The sequence below is a fragment of the Scylla paramamosain genome, chromosome 3, assembly GCF_035594125.1.
Source record: "Scylla paramamosain isolate STU-SP2022 chromosome 3, ASM3559412v1, whole genome shotgun sequence".
NCBI classification, from domain to species: Eukaryota; Metazoa; Arthropoda; class Malacostraca; order Decapoda; family Portunidae; genus Scylla; species Scylla paramamosain.
This window is the reverse complement of record NC_087153.1, coordinates 517,501-538,896: the sequence shown is the minus strand read 5'-3', so window position 1 is coordinate 538,896 and position 21,396 is coordinate 517,501. Positions and strand designations below refer to the sequence as shown.

Genomic DNA, 21,396 nt, shown 5'->3' with positions numbered 1-21,396 from the left:
CTGCCAAATCTCATCCTTAATGTACTCACTTTAGCCAGTCTAATTTAATCTGTCTTCAGTTCTGTTATTCTTAGATAATGTATTTCTTTTTTTTTACTAGTTTTGTGGATTAAACTGATGATGGCCCACCTACCAGTCTACATGAACATTTCTGCTTACATGAAATTTTCCACCTATATTAAGTTTTTTTTTTTTTTTTTATTATTATAACATTATGAATTTGTATACTTATTGTCTGATTTTTTATAACGTTGTGAATCTGTATACTTACAGTCTGATTTCATCTTTAGAAAATGTCTGGGGAATTGAAACATCGACCTAACTGTACAGTAATGGCAACTCGTGATTCCAGTTAATAATCATATAGAGTAGTCATGAAAACAAAGCAAGAGTTTTACGTGATTAGCATCTAAAAAAAAAAAAAAAAAAATGTATTAAAAAGTATCAGAAACCATCTATAAGTTCACGTTATCAGCAAAAGGCCCAATATTATCCTAATACACATGACAGCAGATTCCTAGGATGGCTTCTCTTAGAATATTTAGTGTATCATAACATCTCTCAAAGGTCATGATAGTCGGTGTCGCAGCAGCCCACACCAGTGCGTGCATGGGTTGGGAGAGGTCTATGTTTGAGGGCTGGTCTTTGGCAAGGAATTATATAATATATATATATATATATATATATATATATATATATATATATATATATATATATATATATATATATATATATATATATATATATGAAAGTCAATAGTCCGTTTTGTTCCGTTCCGTTCCGTTGCTTAGCGTTGCATTCCGTCTGGTCTGGTGTGTGTTGTCCAAGTGAGGGTGAGGAAGCGTCAGAGGGCTCGTGTGTCCATACCTGTTGGTGAAACCAGGCCATGAGAGAGAGAGAGAGAGAGAGAGAGAGAGAGAGAGAGAGAGAGAGAGAGAGAGAGAGAGAGAGAGAGAGAGTATGCATGTTTGATTACATAAAACTTTAATGAAAGGATTTATAAATGAATATATATAGATATATAATTCGTTCATACATACATACGTACATGGATACATACATATATACATGCACAAAGTTAGATGAGTATAGCAGTACATAAGTTGACAGACAAGTTGAATAGGTACTTACTTGAGGAGAGAGAGAGAGAGAGAGAGAGAGAGAGAGAGAGAGAGAGAGAGAGAGAGAGAGAGAGAGAGAGAGAGAGAGAGAGAGAGAGAGAGAGAGATCTTACCAATACACACGACGGAGATCACTGCCAGTTGGCGGAGCATCTTGTCTGGTGTTTGTTATTGTACCACCTGAAGAAAGAGAGAGAGGGGAAAGTAAATATACAGTCTTAAACACACACACACATACACACACACACACACACACACACACACACACACACACACACACACACACACACACACACACACACACACACACACACACACACACACCGAAATGAGTATATCAAGGTGTGCGTTGCGTATTTGTCCAAAGCTCAAGTATTTATGTATTGTACTTTTCAGGTGTAGAATTTTTTTTATTCTTACTCGAACTTCTGTAATGACTTCGCGGTAATCTTTATATGCAGGTTCAGCGAAACACCGATCACACTGACCTCTCTCCTATTCAGAATTCCCAGACAATTTTTTATTTATTTATTTATTTTTTTTTTTTTCACGCCATGGAGTTAACCTAATAATGAGAGAAATAAGGAAACGTACTGAAAATTCGTGGATCACCGGTGGTCTTGTTCATAACTGTAACAGAACGAAGACAGAGAAAACATGATGAAGTACAAACGATGTCACATTAAGCATAACTGCAGGCATATTTACTCACAGGTACTTGAAGTTTCTAATACGTTCGTCAAACCCTCAGATGGTATACATATGACGGTATGAAAAAAATAGACGTCATGCTTCAAATTTCATTATTTTCTATGAACCTCGGCACGTTAAAGAAAGTGTGGAAAGCATCTCTAACACTTAAACTGATACGGTTTTGGTTTTTCTTGGTTTACAGTGTGATTTGTATTTTCGTCTTCACTGAAAAGAAAAGGGAAAAAAAAAATCGCCTAATACGGTGCTAAACATCGGGTATGATGTCCTTCAGCGCTAGTTAGGAGCTCCGTTCTCCCATCCTCCAAATGGGAATGCTAACTATGCGTCAAATAACTTAGTGTTCGTGCAGTGGACGAGCCCCAACCTGCCACGAGGCGGCCATGGCACACCCAGCATGACGCAATTATTCCACGAGAAGAAAGGTGGTGACGGGAAGAAAGTATTGTTGATCATCATATCTGAAAGGAATGAAGGAAAATACAACTTGATGATAATGATGATGTGACAAGATTCATTAATAAAACATTACTAAGAATATGGAATCACTGATACAGAGACGGAAAAGTGACAGTTTTATTAGGTACTATTGAATTTATGATAATGGTCCCACTGAGTATTGGTGAAAAGGTGAAGAGGAGTAGAGCGTGCGTCAAACTTGTAGGATATGTATATGATCATAGGTATCATACAATCTTTGAAAACCAACCACTATAAAAATTTCGTCATAAGAGAGAGAGAGAGAGAGAGAGAGAGAGAGAGAGAGAGAGAGAGAGAGAGAGAGAGATAGTGTTGCTGTTTCTGTTGTTGACCCACCATGTGGCCTTGTCTTCCCCCTCTCTTCCTTCCCTCCATCCCTCCCTCGTCTCAGGCTCGGCGCAGCAGTAAGGCTGGAAGTCGAGTGGCATATAGCTCCCACTTCGCCTTCATCTCCATCAAATGCACGACGTGGCAGCAAGTTGTTGAGTCATTATTTATGATGGGCGGAGAGAGAGAGAGAGAGAGAGAGAGAGAGAGAGAGAGAGAGAGAGAGAGAGAGAGAGAGAGAGAGAGAGATCAGGGAAGGTGCAACAGCAGGTAAATAGAGAGGATGGCATACTTTCAATAATCATAGTTTCTCGCGTCCTTCAGCCTGGAGCAGCGTGGTTCCAGGCTCTACAGAGACGGAGGTTGAAGCAGGCTAGGTATTTCCTTCCTTCGTAGCTTCAATCTCCCAGCGGTGGAAAGTACGAGGGGGAAAAAATAGACCCTACAGATAAAAACCATAAGAAAATCCAGTATTACACAGCCGACGGCACTTGACTGACCGCGAACTACACTTGAGTGAATTGACAAGGGAAAAATGACTGGAAATTAGTTACAGTAAGAATTGGAGAAAGGTAGACGAGGCGGTGGTGGTGGAAAATGGCTGCTCGAGAGACGGCAGTGTGGAGGATCAAGAGAAAGAAGTGGACGAGGGGGAGTATGAGAAATATGAGGAGATATATGAGCAGAAGGAACAGTCATAGCAGTAGCAATAGTGGGAAGATGAGATAACTGGGGTGAATGAGTAGGACAGTCAAGGAAAGGGAAGAGAAGAGAGTACGAGAAGAGGAGAGGGACTGGCTGGGATGTCTTGCTGGTAAGGAAAGTGAGCGGGCGGACAACTGTGACGTCAAGGAGAGGCGAGCGGCCAGGCTACCCACGCTCCGGCTGTCTGGTCTTGGGCTCAACCTTGCGACTGTCTGGGTCTTGGTTGACGTTGGAGCGTGTGAAGTGAAGGGTGAGGAAAACCCTTAGTGAAGTAGTGAAGACACGTGGAGTCTGCTGCAGTGACTGATAGGTGGCTGGCGTGAGTAGGGAAGCAGGGAGTGAGGACACGTAATCTTTAGATGAATTATGTTTATATATAGGGATGAGGGAGATGTATTGAAGTCTGTGAGATGCCGAAACAAGCCAATCGTTGGATTCGCCATGGACCGTGTGTAGCTCTCCTGTGACCCCAATTAAAAAGGTTGTGTGAAGGCGGTCAGAGAGAGAGAGAGAGAGAGAGAGAGAGAGAGAGAGAGAGAGAGAGAGAGAGAGAGAGAGAGAGAGAGGATGGTGAGGGACTAGAGGTCGCCAAGGAAGGAGTTGAGGGGGAGAAAATGAAAGTGAGAGGGAAAGGAATTACTTAAATGGGGACTGGTGAAGTGATGAGGGAAGGAGACATGACAAGAGAAGGAAGGATGAATGAGATATAACGAGGAAGGCAAATAAAAAAAGAAAATCAAGCAGCAGCAGATAGCCATGGAAACCCATGATAATGTAAACAGTAGACGAAGGGCGCGACGCGATGCCCCTGCAAGGAGATACTTCTGTACAACTAAATTTAATCATTTTGAATACACGAGATGACTTTCCTTCGATCATCCTACCTTGGGAAAAATCTGCCTAGACGTGTCAAGGATGATGCCGTCACGCACTATCTTACTCATGACTTGTACGTCTTCAACAGGATTTTATTAATGTTTTTGAGCAGCTGGTTCCTCGCACAGTATTTCAGGTATCATAGCTTTAAATTTATATGGGGTGTTACATCATCTTTGTAAAAATCATGATCATGTTCGAGTAGATAAACCAGCAAAAGTTTACGAGTGTCTCCTATTCTCATCACGACGCCCCGACATCCATGAGTCTCTCTCGTGCCGTTCGTAACGATGTTTAAATGTTGAGGTTATTCTTTAAGAGACGATGACAAGATTTCCAGCCGCGTGCAGGTACGAGTACACTGGCAAACTGCCGTTGTGTTTTCTTTGATCGTGTCGGAGAAAACGGATGATAAGTAAGATTTATTTCAAGCCTAATATTGTTGTTTCCTACTACTACTACCACCACTACTACTACTACTACTACTACTACTACTACTTCTACTACTACTACTACTACTACTACTACTACTACTACTGCTGCTGCTGCTGCTGCGGCTACTATTACTACTACTACTACTACTACTACTACTACTATTACTACTACTGCTGCTGCTGCTGCTGCTGCTGCTGCTGCTGCTGCTGCTGCTGCTGCTGCTGCTGCTGCTGCTGCTACTACTACTACTACTACTACTACTACTACTACTACTACTACTACTACTACTACTACTACTACTACTTCTACAGCGGCTGCTGCTACAACAACAACAACAACAACAACAACTACTACTACTACTACTACTACTACTACTACTACTACTACTACTACTACTACTACTACTACTACTACTGTTTGTTTATTCTTAGTTTACCAACTGGAGCTGCTACTTTTATGTATAATGTCGCTGGGTTCAGCCAGCTTGTTTCACGCTTAAACACACTGTTAGAGAGGCAGATCAAGGAAAAATAAGTACATAAAAAAAAGAAAAAAAAAACATAAAAAATGCCATTCCCAAAACTGAAAAAGGAGAAGAACTAAATGAGTCAGGCAATTAGGTAATTTAGTTTTGTGGGTGCTTTGATACTCTTCTTTTGAAGTGGAAGGCAGGCAGAAATGCAGAGGGAGGAGGAGAGAGATCCAGAGTGTACCAATAAAAAGGATGAAAGAGTGAAGGTATTTCTTGATTCTTGCATTATTAAGGTGGATATAACAAAGATGAGATTAGGTAGAACGTCATGTGCAGTAAAGCCGCGAGGACACGTAGTTTACAAATTCTGAAAAGCAGGAAATATGGAAATAACGATAGAAGATGGTATGACATGCGAAATGCAGTATTGTCTCGGTGAGTAAGGAACTGTCTGTTTAAGGAGAGCAATCTGTTGATTCCATCCTGCTTAAGACGGCTGTATGAGTTGAATCTCTCCATTTGAGAGAACTTTATACATGGACTGATAAAGTCAGTATTTAGAGTAAGCAATTGGAAGAAGGAAAAAAAAATATTGATGGAGGTGACACAGAACACCTGACTTAATAGAAGCTGTTTTAGCAAGAAGAGAAATATGAGATTGCCAGTTAATATTTTTTAATGAAGGAAAGTTCAAGTATATCCAATGTAGAGCAGAAGAAAAGTTGTGGGATGAAATTCGCTGTGCTCCAATTTCAAATTATATGTTATGTTTTTTTGTAGCTTCTTTGCATGAGTTGGGCGTCTGTGAAACGAGGTTGAGAAATGCAGGGTAGAGCTATTACCCTAAGAATGGATTGGAGAAGAAGTTTGACTGAGATTATTTATGAATAATGAAAAAAGAATGGGTGATAGAACAGATCCCTGTGGAATACCAATGTTAACAGGCATAGGAGAGAAATAATAAGGTACAAAATTACCGAGTTACACCAACCGGGTTTACAGTTTAAGTAATGATACCAGTAGTGAAATCTGGATAGAGATGGCATGACAGAAGCCTAGAAATTAAAGATTTATAGTAGAATCTATCAAAAGTTTTTTGGCATGTATAAGGCAAAAGGAAAGATTTCACCGGTCCCTAACAGAGGACTACCTAGATTCAGTAAGAAAAGCTAGAAGTGGATCGTCTTTCATGGAGTCCGTAGTCATGATCAGAAAGAAGGTTGTGAGCAGACAGATGCTTCAGAATCTTTCTGTTAAAGATTGACTCAAAAACTCTGACAGACATGAAATCAAAGCTAAATCTCTTCAGTCTGAAGTACTGGAGCGGTCACGCTCTTTAGGACCATGTTTGATGCAGGCAAACTTCCCATAAGAAGGAAAGGTGGATGTTGATAGACACAAATGTGTATAGACGGAAGCACATGTATATAGAGCGATTGGAGGCCTCCATCAGGTCAAAAGCCTTCCGAGGATCAACGTCCGCCAGAGAAGACAAAGAAAAATCCTTACGAATTCCTATAACAGGCATCAGATAGTCAGAGAAGAGAAGAGAAGAAGGAACAAGTCTTGAATCATCCAATGTAAAGTTGTCAGTAAAGAGTTCAGCTTTAGAGATAGAGGAGACGGCAGTATAGCCATGTGGATGATATAGAAGAAAGGTGAACAAACGGTGTTGGAGATGTTTTTTTTTTTTTTTTTTTGGCTAAATGCCAGAATTCAAGAGAAGATGAACTGATAAAATTTTGACATTCATTATTGATGAAAGTTTTTGGAATTTTAGAGAACAGATCTGGCATGATTTCAGGCAGAAATATTAAGAGCGTGAGTTTCACGGTCTTAATATTTCTGGAGACTTTAGAGTTCACTTTCAGCTTTGGCTGACTGACAAACTTGATGAAAAATCTTTCATCAAGTTCACACATGTACCATGTGCGAACACCCTTTCTATCTTTGACAGTACGAGTTCAAACTGAGCAAAGATTTACGAGGTTTGGCGTTAGAGAAAGCATATGTGAATGTATGCCCCATGCAAGAGACAGTCACCACCGTTATGCTCTCGGCACAAAAAGATGTACGTATCTCTGACACGGAAGCAATAGTCATTGTAGCAATAGGCATCAGAATAGTACCGTCTCAGCAGACTTAGAGAGACAGAAATCCAATAGGTCAGAAATGTTGGGTGCACTCCCAAAGCAGTCAGGAATGCGGGTAAGATTCTGAATTAACTGCAGTAGGTCATGTAGAATAGCAAAGTTGAAAGATTTTTCGTCAAGTTTGTCAGTCAGCCAAAGCTAAGAGTGAACACTGAAGTCTCCAAGTATGGAGATTTCAACAAGGGGGAGAAATGGGTAAGAATGTGCTCCACATTGGAAGTCAAATAGCCAGGAATATTATATATCTAGTAAGGGGAGTTTCAGATGGATTTAGGAAGAGATTATCAATGGAGATGGTGGAGAATGGAAGCCTCAAAAGTGTGAGGAGGAGAGCGAGTTATATAATTGCGTATGTGAACGTAACAACCAACTATGCACACACACACACACACACACACACATATATATATATATATATATATATATATATATATATATATATATATATATATATATATATATATATATATATATATATATATATATGACCACTTGCTAATTTTAAGGATTACTGTATTGTGAGGTGACTTATCCTACAATGCATACATTAACTGGAACCACACAGACCTTGAGGAGGAAGACTGTGAAAAAAGATGGACCAGTAAATACTATGTACCCAAACATTTTGTACGATGGAACATTTTACCTTTGAGACGGTTCCTGCAGGCAACCATATGCAGTTCATGGTGCAACCGTCCCTTAAATATTTTACTCTGCAAATGAGAGCAAGACTTCTTTTCTGTTTGACTTTTTACAGTGAGTGAACTCAACTTGCCAGTGTTGTAAATGTCATATGTTGTTTCCTGTACAGAAGGCAGTGAGTCCTTCAAGTTGTCAGTCAGTCAGTCGGTCAGCTGGCTAGGTTTCTTTTTGTGAAGTTCGGAGGGAGAGCTCGGTGACTTGGTTAATAGATTTTTTTTTTTATGGGAAGCCTTTAGGTCAGTGGGTCAGTGACTGGCTCCACATAAGTACATAATTTCATGGATCCATGGAACAATTTGAGTCATTCTGTCACTTCAGCACCCACTCAGCTCCTTCGCAGTTGTGTTGATCGTATATTTTACAATTAGTACCGATCAACAAATGGTGAACCAGTGAGGGAACCACAAGAAACATAATGTAACTACTGACTATTAAAAATGACACTTTGCCTTAAATATAATATCAGTCTTCAGGATGAGACTGTAAGATTTTAAATTCAATATTTTCCCTATAAACTTTTTTTTTTCCCTTGCAGCTGAATGTTGGGAGGTGAGGCAGCTTGGCGAAGGAGGATTGAAAGAACGTAAGGAAGGAATAAGAGGAGGAGGAGGGAGAGGCGGCGAGGTGAGAGAGGCGTGGGGGGTGAAAGGGAGGGAAGAAGAGAGGGAGTGAAAGTGTACGTACCAGGAGAGGGACGAGGAGACCAGTTAGCCAGCTGCCTCCTTCACCCTTGCTGTGTGTGTGTGTGTGTGTGTGTGTGTGTGTGCAATTTCACGTTTCATATCGTTAACTTTTTTTTTTTTTTAAGTAAATGTGACGTTTTAAAATTTTCATCGTTCTTTCCCTTTATTGTTCCATCACTGTATTTGTAGATATATCTGTCTCAATAACTATATGCATTTCTGCCTTTTTTTTTTCATTTCATTATTTAGTTTCGTATTCATCTAAGGAACGGCCTTGCTCTTAACACCATTGTCTCACTCTTTCGGTAGACCAACATCAGCTTACTCTCCCAACCCATCCTGTGCTCCTTCCCCTGACCACACCCTCCTCCTCCTACTCCACCTTGCCTTACCAGACCGCTCGCCTTGTCAAACCTCATTTTCTTTTTCCTCTCTCCCCCCCCCCCCCTCTCCGCTAACACGGAACCTCGTTATCTCCTCATTCTTCACCTTTCCTTCTTATTTTTCACTACCCAGAACCTTCCCTTACTAGTGGAAAGATAACTAGAAACAGAACTTTCAGTTTTTTGCACATCTCAAGTAAGATGACAGGTGTGTGTGTGTGTGTGTGTGTGATGCGCTAATTTGTGAATTGTAAAGAGGATTCACATGCAGAAAGACGTTAAAGTAACTGAGAATCATGTGGTTATGTGACGCAGTCAGGTAACAGTGGGGTTTCGAAACACTCTCACCCATTATCACCTTGCGACAAAGTAAATTTTCGTGTCAGTATTACTTGTTGATTTTAATTAAGCAAGCATAGGAGATGACGTTAACAGTTTCTTGATTTCGTGCTCGCGCGCGCGTCTGTGTGTGTGTGTGTGTGTGTGTGTGTGTGTGTGTGTGTGTGTGTGTGTGTGTGTGTGTGTGTGTGTGTGTTTCTTTTTTATGTGTGGAACATAACTGGTCTCAAAAATGAGAGTAATTCTGGTTAAAAGGTCGTAGTGGTATTTTGGTGTCGTCTTGGATCAGAAACGATAGAGAGAGAAAATTCTCGTCACATGTGGGACATAGCCTTATATATATATATATATATATATATATATATATATATATATATATATATATATATATATATATATATATATATATATATATATATATATATATATATATATGGAGAGAGAGAGAGAGAGAGAGAGAGAGAGAGAGAGAGAGAGAGAGAGAGAGTGAGAGAGGTGTTAAGGTGACCATCACGTAACACTCGTGGCGAAAGGAAGGTGGCTGCTTAAGTTGGCAGCAATGCCTCGTTGGCAACACTGTGTTATCAATGAGATTTAAACCTTCACTTGTGTGCCCTCTTGTTCTTCTTCCTCCTCCTCCTTCACCTTCTACACACACACACACACACACACTAAGCTATCATAATACTTCCTAAGTACATGTGTACTTAAATAAATGAAGAAGTGAATGAGATGCCTGCATGTCTTTCGTTCTTTTCCTCCTCATCTTCTCCTAACGCCAATGATAGCGCTAGTGATGGTAGTGGTGGTGATTCGTTTCACATTGCACTTTCACTCGAAGCTGTGTGGCTGTGCCGAGCTTACATGCTGCCGTGTGGCGGATCAAACAGGCTGCTGTTATCAGCCTACCGTCTAAATGAAGGATATGTTTGAAAACTTGTTGTTCTTGCATTCTCAAGTCCATCAGCCAGGCCACCATACAATTGAAGAACAACTCAGCCTGCTAATATTAACCGGTCAGTGAGTGGGCCATTCACGACCAGTCATACAGTAGCCACTCATCTGACAGCCGAGTGTCGGTTACTGCCAGTTTATCCCGTTAATCTGCTGTCAGTCATGCGAACAGCAGAGAGAGAGAGAGAGAGAGAGAGAGAGAGAAGTAGTAATGAAAGGGAGGTTAAGGAGTGAGGGAGAGGTCACCGTGGAGGAGGATGGGGAAGAGTGAAAGTTTAGAATACAAGAGATGATTATGGATGGAGCCCAAGAAAATGGTAGGAAGTGAAATGCAGGTAATGAAGAGCTGAAGAAGAAAGGGACAAAATTAGATGGGAGGAAGGGCGGCTTTCTATAAGACTGCACATCGAATTGAAGCTAATAGGGAGCAACTAGCTACTCCCGACCTATATGATGCCTCTCTCTCTCTCTCTCTCTCTCTCTCTCTCTCTCTCTCTCTCTCTCTCTCTCTCTCTCTCTCTCTCTCTCTCTCTCTCTCTCTCTCTCGTTGAACATGAAGCAATCAAAATCCTCCACAACGGGAGGAAAATTCTTTGTATGGTGACCCAGTTGTTACGGGGGCAACATTTTCAGTTGATTTTGTGCCGATTCCATGGATGCCTGGAGAGAGAGAGAGAGAGAGAGAGAGAGAGAGAGAGAGAGAGAGAGAGAGAGAGAGAGAGAGAGAGAGAGTGTGTGTGTGTGTGTAAATGTGTGAGTTTTTAAAGTCTGTGTTTGCCCGTCTTTGAGCGAACCAGTGCCACTTAAACAAAAGGTATTACACAAACATGATTCACGATTCACGAGGCGATCCTAGAACGTCACTGGAGCACACTGATTAGCTGTGCAAATACGAGTATAAGGCAGAATTATAACAGTAGTCAAAGCAATGTTTTCGTGTTAACTCTTTTTTTCTTTTGTAGGAGGGATACCGACGAAAGGGCAACAAAAATCAATAATAAAAAAAAAAAAGATGCTGGTTCCCGAAGAGGGTCTAAAGCGGTAGTCAGTAAGTGTCTTGAAACCTTCTTCTTAACATAAGAACATAAGAAATAAGGGAAGCTGCAAGAAGCGACCAGGCTTACACGTGGCAGTCCCTGTATGAAACACTCCTACCTATTTCCACCTATCATCCCCATCCATAAACTTGTCTAATCTTCTCTTAAAGCTCTCTAGTGTCCTAGCACTAACTACATGATTACTGAGTCCGTTCCACTCATCTACCACTCTATTCGAGAACCAATTTTTTCCTATCTCCTTCCTAAACCTAAATTTTTCAAGCTTGAACCCGTTATTTCTTGTTCTACCCTGGTTGCTGATCCTAAGAATTTTGCTTACATCTCCCTTGTTATAACCCTTATACCACTTAAAGACCTCTATCAGGTCCCCTCTTAACCTACGTCTCTCTAGAGAATGTAAATTTAACCGCTTCAGCCTCGCTTCGTAAGGAATACTCCTCATCCCCTGTATCCTTTTAGTCATTCTCCTCTGTACTGATTCTAATAGACCTATATCTTTCCTGTAATGTGGGGACCAGAACTGCACAGCGTAGTCTAGATGAGGTCTGACCAGCGCCAAGTATAACTTTAATATTACCTCCGGCCTTCTACTTTTAACACTCCTAAAAATGAATCCTAGTACCCTATTTGCCTTGTTTCTGGCTTCTATGCATTGTTTCCCTAGACGGAGTTCAGAGCTAACTATAACTCCTAAATCTTTCTCGTACCCTGTACCTACCAGAGTTTGGGTGTTTAATGTGTACCTATTGTGTGGGTTTCCTCTACCTACGCTAAGCACTTTGCATTTATTGATATTAAATTGCATTTGCCATCTATCCGTCCATTCATTCATTCTATCTAAGTCTGTCTGCAAGGCGATGGCATCCGCTTCTGACCTAATTAATCTACCTATCTTTGTGTCATCCGCAAATTTACTAACATCGCTATTAATTCCACTATCCAAGTCATTGATATATATTAGAAATAATAATGGCCCTAATACTGATCCCTGTGGCACCCCACTAATGACATGACCCCACTCGGATTTCGAGCCGTTTATTAGCACTCTCTGTCGCCTGTTACCAAGCCATGACCCTATCCAACCTAACACCTTCCCATCTATCCCGTGCGCCCTAACCTTTCTCAGGAGCCTTTGATGGGGCACCTTGTCGAATGCTTTACTAAAGTCCAGATATAAGATATCATAACTATCACCATTATCTACTGCCTCGTACACCTTACTGTAAAAACTTAACAAGTTTGTCAGGCAAGACTTCCCCTTCGTGAAGCCATGCTGTGACTGATTTATCAAGTTATGTTTGTCTAAATGTTCCCTAATGTTCCTGGCTATTATTGACTCTAACATTTTACCTACAACTGAAGTTAAGCTGACCGGTCTATAATTAGACGCTAAAGTTTTATCCCCTTTCTTAAAGATGGGTACTACATTAGCCTGCCTCCACATTTCTGGTACCTCACCCGACTCCAGTGATTTCCTAAAGACAGAAACTAACGGCTCACTAATAATCTTTTTACATTCCTTCAGTACTCTGGGATATATTTCATCAGGTCCTGGTGACTTGAACTTTTTTAGCCTATCTATCTCCTGCTCCACTATCTCCCTAGTTATGGAAATATCCGTCAGCTTCTCATACTCATCTGCTCTAAACACCTGTTCACTATCTGGCATATCCTGCATGTTTTCCTGAGTGAAGACAGTTAAAAAATAATCATTCAGAAGTTTACTAATCTCCTCCCCAGAACTAACCAGCTTCCCATCTGCTGCCTTTAATGGACCTACAGTATCCTTATTTTTCGTCCTGTATACCTGATAAAATCCCTTGGGGTCCGTCTTCGCCTGGCTGGCTACCTTTAATTCATAATTTTCCTTAGCTTTCCTCGTTAACTTCCTGACTGTTCTAACTAATTCATTATACTGTGTCCTTAAAACTTCCTCACCTGCCCTTAATCTCTTATATATACTTCTCTTACGCCCTATATAATGCTTTAACCTAGCAGTCATCCATTTAGGGTCATTTTTTTGTGATCTTATTGTTTTATACGGGATATTTGCTAATTGACCTGTATGAACTTTATCTACGAAATATTTATACAATTCATCTACATTTACTTCACCTAAACCCCTCATCTCGTTCCCTACCATCCTCTCCCCTCCCTCATCAACTCGCCTCGACCTTACCTCTCTCATTTCAGCATGACCTGACATTCCAACATACTCACGCCTATCTCCCCCCTTCCTCTTTCCTCCTCCCTTCTGGAGCCTCACCTCACCTCCCTCATCCTGCCTTATCTCTCTGAACTCCGTCCCTGACCTGACCTCACCCTGCATCCCTTGCCAGTCCACTCCTTGGAGGTACCTTTTTAATTCTTCAAAATCTGCTCTCCTAAAGTCAGGTATTTTACTAGTGTTTTTATTTCTAACAGTTTCTTCCCATTCTAGCTTGTACCTAATTTCCCTATGGTCACTGTTACCTAGCTGTCCTCCAACCTCTACCTGCGTGACTGCTTCCTCCCTGTTAGTAAGAATTAAATCTAGAATATTATTCCCCCTTGTGGGTTCTACGACTACCTGTTTTAAAAAAATTATCCTGAATTACCTTAAGGAATTCCTCTGCTTCCTTGTTACCCACAATCAGACTCCAGTCGATATTCCTAAAATTAAAATCTCCTACCACACATACCTGACTGTACCTGCCTGCTCTATTTAATTCCTGCCACAGTGAGGTGTTAATTTCCTCTGTACTGGTCGGTGGTCTGTAAACTACCCCTAGTACTACTGACTGCGATCCTTCCTTAATATCTACCCATATCGACTCTGCTTTGTTATCTGTTTTAATTCTATTGTTCATACAGCACTGTAATGTGTCCCTAACGTATAACGCGACGCCTCCTCCTCTCCTGTTTTCTCTATCATTATAGAACATTGTATACCCATCTATCTTAACCTCTGGATCAAATACTTTTCCTGACATATCTAACCAAGTTTCAGTCAAAGCAATGATATCAAATTTCTCTACACTCGCTATTCCTCTAAGCAAGTCTATTTTATTCAGAATACTTCTACAATTTGTGTAGTAAACACTTAAGCTATTTCTCACCATCCCTAAGCTAGCTTCTTTTCTAGATTTAACTAATTTGCCCCTCGCCTTCTCCTCACTACCCCTTCTTCCCTCCCGACTAACGAAGGAGTTCAAGTCATAGGAAGATGAAAATACAGAGCAGGCTGGGAGTTCTAGAGTTTACCAGAAAAGTGATGAATGATTGAGAATACTGGTTGACTCTCGCATTAGAGACGTGGACAGAATAGGGGTAAGAGAAAGAAGAAAGTGTTGTGCAGCGAGGCCGCGGGATGAGGGGAGGCATGCAGTTAGCAAGATCAGAAGAGTAGTTAGCATGAAAATAGCGGTAGATGATAGCAAGAGATGCAACATTGCGGCGATGAGAAAGAGGCTGAAGACAGTCAGTTAGTTAGAGGAGAGGAGTTGATGAGACGAAAAGCTTTCGATTCCATCCTGTTTAGAAGAGTGGTATGAGTGGAAACCCCCAAGACATGTGAAGCATAGGCCCTTGTGCAGAGTTAGCAGATGGAAGGGTGAGAAAAACTGGCGGAGACGTCTAACTTCATAGTAGATGTTTTAGCTAGAGATGAAATGTGAAGTTTCCAGTTTAGATTATAAATAAAGGACGGACCGAGGATGTTCAGTGTAGAGGGGGGGATAGTTGAGTGTCAATGAAGAAGAGGGGATAGTTGTCTGGAAGGTTGTGTCGAGTTGATAGATGGAGGAATTGAGTTTTTTGAGGCAATGAACAATACTAAGTTTGCACTGTGCCAATCAGAAGGTTTAGAGAGATTAGAAGACAGGCATTCTGTGCCTTTCCTGCGTGAACTGTTTACTTCCTGAAGTATTGGACGTCTACGAAAAGACGTGGAAAAGTGCAGTGTGGTATCATCAGCGTAGGAGTGGATAGGACAAGAAGTTTGGTTTAGAAGATCATTGATAAATAATAGGAAGAGAGTGGGTGATAAGACAAAACCCTGAGGAACACCACTGTTAATAGATATAAGAGAAGAACGGTGATCGTCTACCACAGCAGTAATAGAACGGTCAGAAAGGAAACTTGAGATGAAGTTACAAAGAGAAGGATAGAATCCCTAGGAGGGTAGTTAGGAAATCAAATGTTTATGCCTAACTCTTTCAAAAGCTTTTGATATATCTAAGGCAACAGAAAAAGTTTCACCAAAATCTCTGAAAGAGGATGACCAAGACTCAGTAAGGAAAACCAGATCACCAGTAGAGCGGCCTTGACGGATCCCATATTGGCGATCAGATAGAAGATTGTGAAGTGATAAATGTTTAAGAATCTTCCTGTTAAGGATAGATTAAAATACTTTAGATATGCAGGAAATTAAAACAATAGGACGGTAGTTTGAGGAATTAGAACGGTCATGTATTTTTTAGGAATGTAGGCAAACTTCCAGCAAGAAGGAAAGGTAGATGTTGACAAACAGAGCTGAAAAAGTTTGACTAGGCAAGGTGCAAGCACGAACGCACAGTTTCGGAGAACAAAAGGAGGGACCCCATCAGGTCCATAAGCCTTCCGAGGGTTTAGGCCAGCGAGGACATGGAAAACATCACTGCGAAGAATTTTAATAGGTGCAATAAGGTGGTCAGAGGGGAAGAGGGGGAGGAACAAGCCCTGAATCGTCCAAGGTAGAGTTTTTAGCAAAGGTTTGAGCGAAGAGTTCAGGTTTAGAGATAGATGTGATAGCAATGGTGTCATCTGGTTGAAATAAAGAAGGGAAAGAAGAAGCAAAGTTATTGGAGATGTTTTTGGCTAGGTGCCAGAAGTCACGAGGGGAGTTAGATCTTGAAAGATTTTGACACTTTCTATTAATGAAGGAGTTTTCGGCTAGTTGGAGAACAGACATGATTCCGGGCAGAAATATAAATCGCATGAGATTCTGGTGATGAAAGGCTCAAGTACCTTTTGTGGGCCACCTCCCTATCAAGTACAGCACAAGAACAAGTTGTGTTAAACCTAGGTTTGGAAGATTTAGGTCGAGAAAAAGAGTGAGGAATGTACGCCTCCATGCCAGACACTATCACCTCTGTTATGCGCTCAGCATACAGAGACGAATCTGACACGGAAGCAGTAGTCATTCCAAGGAAAATCAGCAAAATACTTCCTCAGGTCCTCCCAACTAGCAGAGGCAAAACACCAGAGGCTTCTCCATAAGATAAAGATATGAAATTGTAATCGCAGAAGCTCATTGGAGAAGATTGGGTAACAGCATAAGCAGGATGAGAGGTCAGGAAAAGGTCAAGAATGTTGGGCATATCTCCACGACGGTCAGGAATACGAGTAGGGTGTTGCACCAACTGCTCTAGGTCGTGGAGGGTGGCAGAGGTAAAGACTAATTCACCAGGATGGTCAGTGAAGGGAGAGGAAAGCCAAAGCTGGTGGTGAACATTGAAGTCTCCAAGAATGGAGATCTCCGCAAAAGGGAAGAGTCAGAATGTGCTCCACTTTGGAAGTTTAGTAGTCACAGAATTTTTTTATAGTCAGAGGAGTTAGGTGAGAGGTATACAGCACAGATACATTTAGTTTAAGAGCTACTCTGTAGTCGTAGCCAGATGGTGGAAAACTCGAAAGTTTTAAGAGCGTGGGCACGAGAGCAGGTTAAGTCGTTGCGCACATAAACGCAACATTCAGCTTTGGATTAAAAATGAGAATAGAGGAAGTAGGAGGAAACAGAAAAGGGCCTACTTTCAGTTGCCTCAGACACCTGTGTTTCAGTGAGGAAAAGAAGATGAGGTTTTAGTAAAGGTGGAGTTCTACAGATTGAAAATTAAATCTAAGATCGCGTGTGTTGCAGAAGTCAATGAAAAAAAGTTGCGGGGGGATGTCAAGACACTTAGGGCTGATACCAAAAGACCCTTTTGTTTTGTCCCCAGATGGGGACTCCGAGCCTGGTGCAGGTGTCACCACGATTAATTTTAAGTGAAGGGTGTGTGTGTGTGTGTAATTAGGTGCATGTAGTTTTGTGTGAAGGAAGAGGAAGGAAGGCTGTTACTATCCCCTTGTGTTGTGAGATACAAAGGGAAATATTCACGAAACAAACAAACAAACAATAAAAAACGTCGCAAGTAATTACTAATCTCTCTCTTGTCATGTCATCTAAAAGCGAAACTTTACAAGCGCGTGAGGGATAGAATTGCATTATTAAGCAATCACTCCTCGCTTTCTCGGGACATCACTGACTAAGCAGATCCTCTACTTCACTAGCTGATGGATTCTTGTTAGTTTCTTTTCTCATTGAGCTATGAAGGTGACTCAACGTCCTGTCCTCACGGTTTACTTTATATGACAATGACATACGCAGGTAATGTGATCGCCATCCATCAAAGCATGCTATATGACCTTGGTACACACCGGGGCGAGACAGCACCACATACTCGTCTCTGTTTTCCTGATCCAACATTCCTAGATCTCTGAAATATTACTTATTATGTATGAGGTGAATATGAGGTGGTTTCGCGTCTGAACTGCTGCAGATTGAGTTAGTATTGATTGTGTTAGTCATGGAGACGATGGTTTACTGATAAACGAGTAGCTACATTGTTAGGTTGGTGCATACTATAAAGCTGAATGAACCTGAGCTGGTGCACGTTAGAGTAGTCACTGACTGAGCTGCTTCGGTGTCTCCTATACCTAGGCAAGCTTGCTGTTATTACATGAAGGAATGAAGCACTCCCGACACAGGAATGAGCAGCGTGGATTTGGCAGATTGCCTTTTTTCTTGATCAAGACACTACTGGCATAAACAATAGGAGCCATGTTCATCATGGAAATTCAGAGATGCAAGTTCTGATGACCAAAGGTATATGAAATACTTGTGAAGTATCACATTACCATCACACACAGACTGAATGATGCGTATTTATATGACACCGAATGTATGAGCCTGAAATTAGATTATGTGAATGATGAAAGGTGACGCAAGGAGGGAGTGAAAGTTACCACCACTCATCACCGTCACTGATCCAGTATCTTACCTGCGCACCTGCCACCACCGGACTGACTCACCTGAGGAAAAAAGAAGTAGAATGTGAGACAAAAAGTGCATGGTAAAAAAGGGCTGCAAAAGTATACACACACACACACACACACACACACACACACACACACACACACACACACACACACACACACACTTTAATTGATAAACTTTCGGAATTACCTCTTTATCCTTTTACATAAACCATCATAAGGGTTGACTGAAAATATCGATAATGGGCAATCATATCACTTCGGAAAAAAATAATAACCAATGATAAAGAATTATGAAGCACAAGAAAGTATGCAGCGACGTGAAAGTAAAGTACATAAAGCAGTGTCTAATGATGATATGGAAACGAAAAAGGAATATAAAGAATATCCAGATGTATTTAAAAGAAACGGAGAACAGGAAGTAGAAAAATTAAATAAAAATAGAGGAAAAAATAAACATGAGGAAGGAGAGAAGGAATATAAATATGTTGAGAGGAATAAAAATAGTAATATAAGACTGGCAGAGAAACGAGGAACGAGTGGGACAAGTTGGCATTTATGGAAGGACCTGCTACCGTGGGAAGGAAGAGAAAAAATACGAAGAGAAAAGCAGTAGTTTGATACGCAACAGTAAACAGATTTATAAACAGTAGAAGTACGAGTAGCAGAAGTTTAGAGTAACAGCAGCAGAAGCAGCAGCAAGCAGCAGCAGCAGCCAGCAGCAAGCAGCAGCAGCAGTAGTAGTAGTAGTAGTAGTAGTAGTAGTAGTAGTAGTAGTAGTAGTAGTAGTAGCAGGAGCAGGAGTATGCTTCACATGCTCGGGGAAGGGGAGGGGGAGGTGTTCCAATCATACCGCTCTTTTAGACAGGACGGAATTAAAAGCTTTTCGTCTCAGCAACTCATTTCATCTCCGCATTGTTGCATCTCTTGCTATCTTCTACCGCTATCTTCATGCTAACTGCTCTTCTGATCTTGCTAACCGCATGCCTCCCCTTCCCCCCGCGGCCCCGCTGCACTCGACTCTCACCCTTATTCTGTCCAACATTCTAATGCAAGAGTTAACCAGTACTCTCAATCATTCGTCCCTTTCTCTGATAAACTTTGGAAGTCCCTGCCTGCTTCTCTATTTTCACCTTCCTATGACCTGAACTCCTTCAAGAGGGAGGTTTCAAGACACTTATCCTTCAATTTTTGACCGCTTCGGACCCTATTCGGGGACCGGCATCTCAGTGGGCCTTTTTTTTTTTTTAATTGGATTTTTGTTGCCCTTGGCCGGTGTCCCTCCTACATAAGAAAAAAAAACTAGTAGTAGTAGTAGTAGTAGTAGTAGTAGTAGTAGTAGTAGCTAGTAATATATAAGAAGTGACATTCATTAGTGCGGGAAAACAATGGTAGATAATAATGAAATATAAATAAATAGATAAATAAATGTTTAAAGTAAAATATAGCAAGGTGAATGCAAATTAAATATAGTACACACATGTCTATTATACTTAGTATTGTTTCCATGTAAATATAAGCAGAGAGAGAGAGAGAGAGAGAGAGAGAGAGAGAGAGAGAGAGGTGGGTAGAGGTGACGAGGTGAAGATTAACACTCAAGACATCAATAGAGACCCACCACAGCCTTCGCCACCCACATCACATATCAACGAGCTCTCTCCGCCCCCTCCCCCCCTCTCTCTCTCTCTCTCTCTCTCTCTCTCTCTCTCTCTCTCTCTCTCTCTCTCTTAAAAATACTGGTGGTAATGTTTCTCTTTAATTAATGGAGGTAAAAATTCCCGCCGGAGGCCTTCAGAGAGAGAGAGAGAGAGAGAGAGAGAGAGAGAGAGAGAGAGAGAGAGAGAGAGAGAGAGAGAGACGTGCAGTCTTCATTGTGCTAGTGTTGCATGTTAAGGAGGACGCGTGTATTGTTTTCTTACTGTTACTGATTCTCTCTCTCTCTCTCTCTCTCTCTCTCTCTCTCTCTCTCTCTCTCTCTCTCTCTCTCTCTCTCTCTCTCTCTCTCTATGAGAATTTGTTTAGAAGAATAAATTCTTTTACATTATTGCAGGTTCAAAATCCTCTGTCGATTTTATTATTCTGAGAGACCCCGTAACTCTTTTTTTTAACGTTTCAACTTTTTTTCTACTTCAATAAATAGAACTTTCTTGAAGTTATTCTTCTTTAGTAAGACCTAAAGCCTTCATGATCGTCGGCCTTGCAGAGTCGAGTGATTCCTTCCTTCTGACATTGTAATAAACTGCGGAAACTGCTGACATATTCGGGAAGACAAAGATCCCCGTCTTCGCCTCGCCTCAGAAAATCACTCACTAATGTCTGTGTTCAGTGTCAAAAACAGACCTTTGAGTCAAATACTTATGATTTAGGACGTGCACCTCATTCTCTCTTACATTTTACTTTTATCTCACTACATATGTACGAAAAAAATATACTTATTACGGGATCAAATGATGCAGCTCACTTTTCTATATTTCATCATTGTAACATTTTCATTGGAATGAGTGTCACTGATGTTGGAATCCGGGTGGAATCCAAACAACACGCAAGTATTCATGAATGCACGTGGAATGTGTATAGTCGGTCTACAGGAAAGATGTACGAGAAACATCCCCAAAACTTGAGCTGTGACGATGAGAGCAGGGCGGCGACCCTCACACAAGGAGGGCGGAACCCAGAACAGCCACATCCCCCCTCCCACCGGTATTCAAAAATATACTCTTTTTAAAGTAATGGCCCGCCCTCCCTGCCGTGGCTCAACATAAACCATGAGGAGGCCTTTATACTGAATTGCCGAAAGCATGATAGATCTGAGGGCGGAGTAAGGGTGTGACGGAAAGTGTGGCTGCCGTGGGTGACAGTAGCGGCGTGATGACTCAATAGACCGGACCGCTGCCCTGCCCCACTCGTGCCCTCCTTACCCGTGCCCTGTCTCTGATTATTAACT

General features: G+C 41.3%; 1 protein-coding gene across 2 annotated transcripts in view; it reads right to left on the bottom strand.

Moving 5' to 3' along the window:
* LOC135089009 (U-scoloptoxin(01)-Er1a-like) overlaps positions 1-21,396 on the bottom strand; it is a 42,303-nt gene that overhangs the window by 4,211 nt on the left and 16,696 nt on the right. The window contains exons 2-3 of one of the 2 annotated variants that reach the window (XM_063984144.1): positions 18,458-18,488; positions 1,235-1,301 (exon numbers count right to left, since the gene is read on the bottom strand). In XM_063984144.1, the coding sequence (XP_063840214.1) occupies positions 1,235-1,274 (40 nt within the window). In that variant the 5' untranslated portion in view covers positions 1,275-1,301; positions 18,458-18,488. The remainder of the gene's footprint in view (positions 1-1,234; positions 1,302-18,457; positions 18,489-21,396) is intronic. The other variant, XM_063984133.1, reaches the window with a different exon arrangement.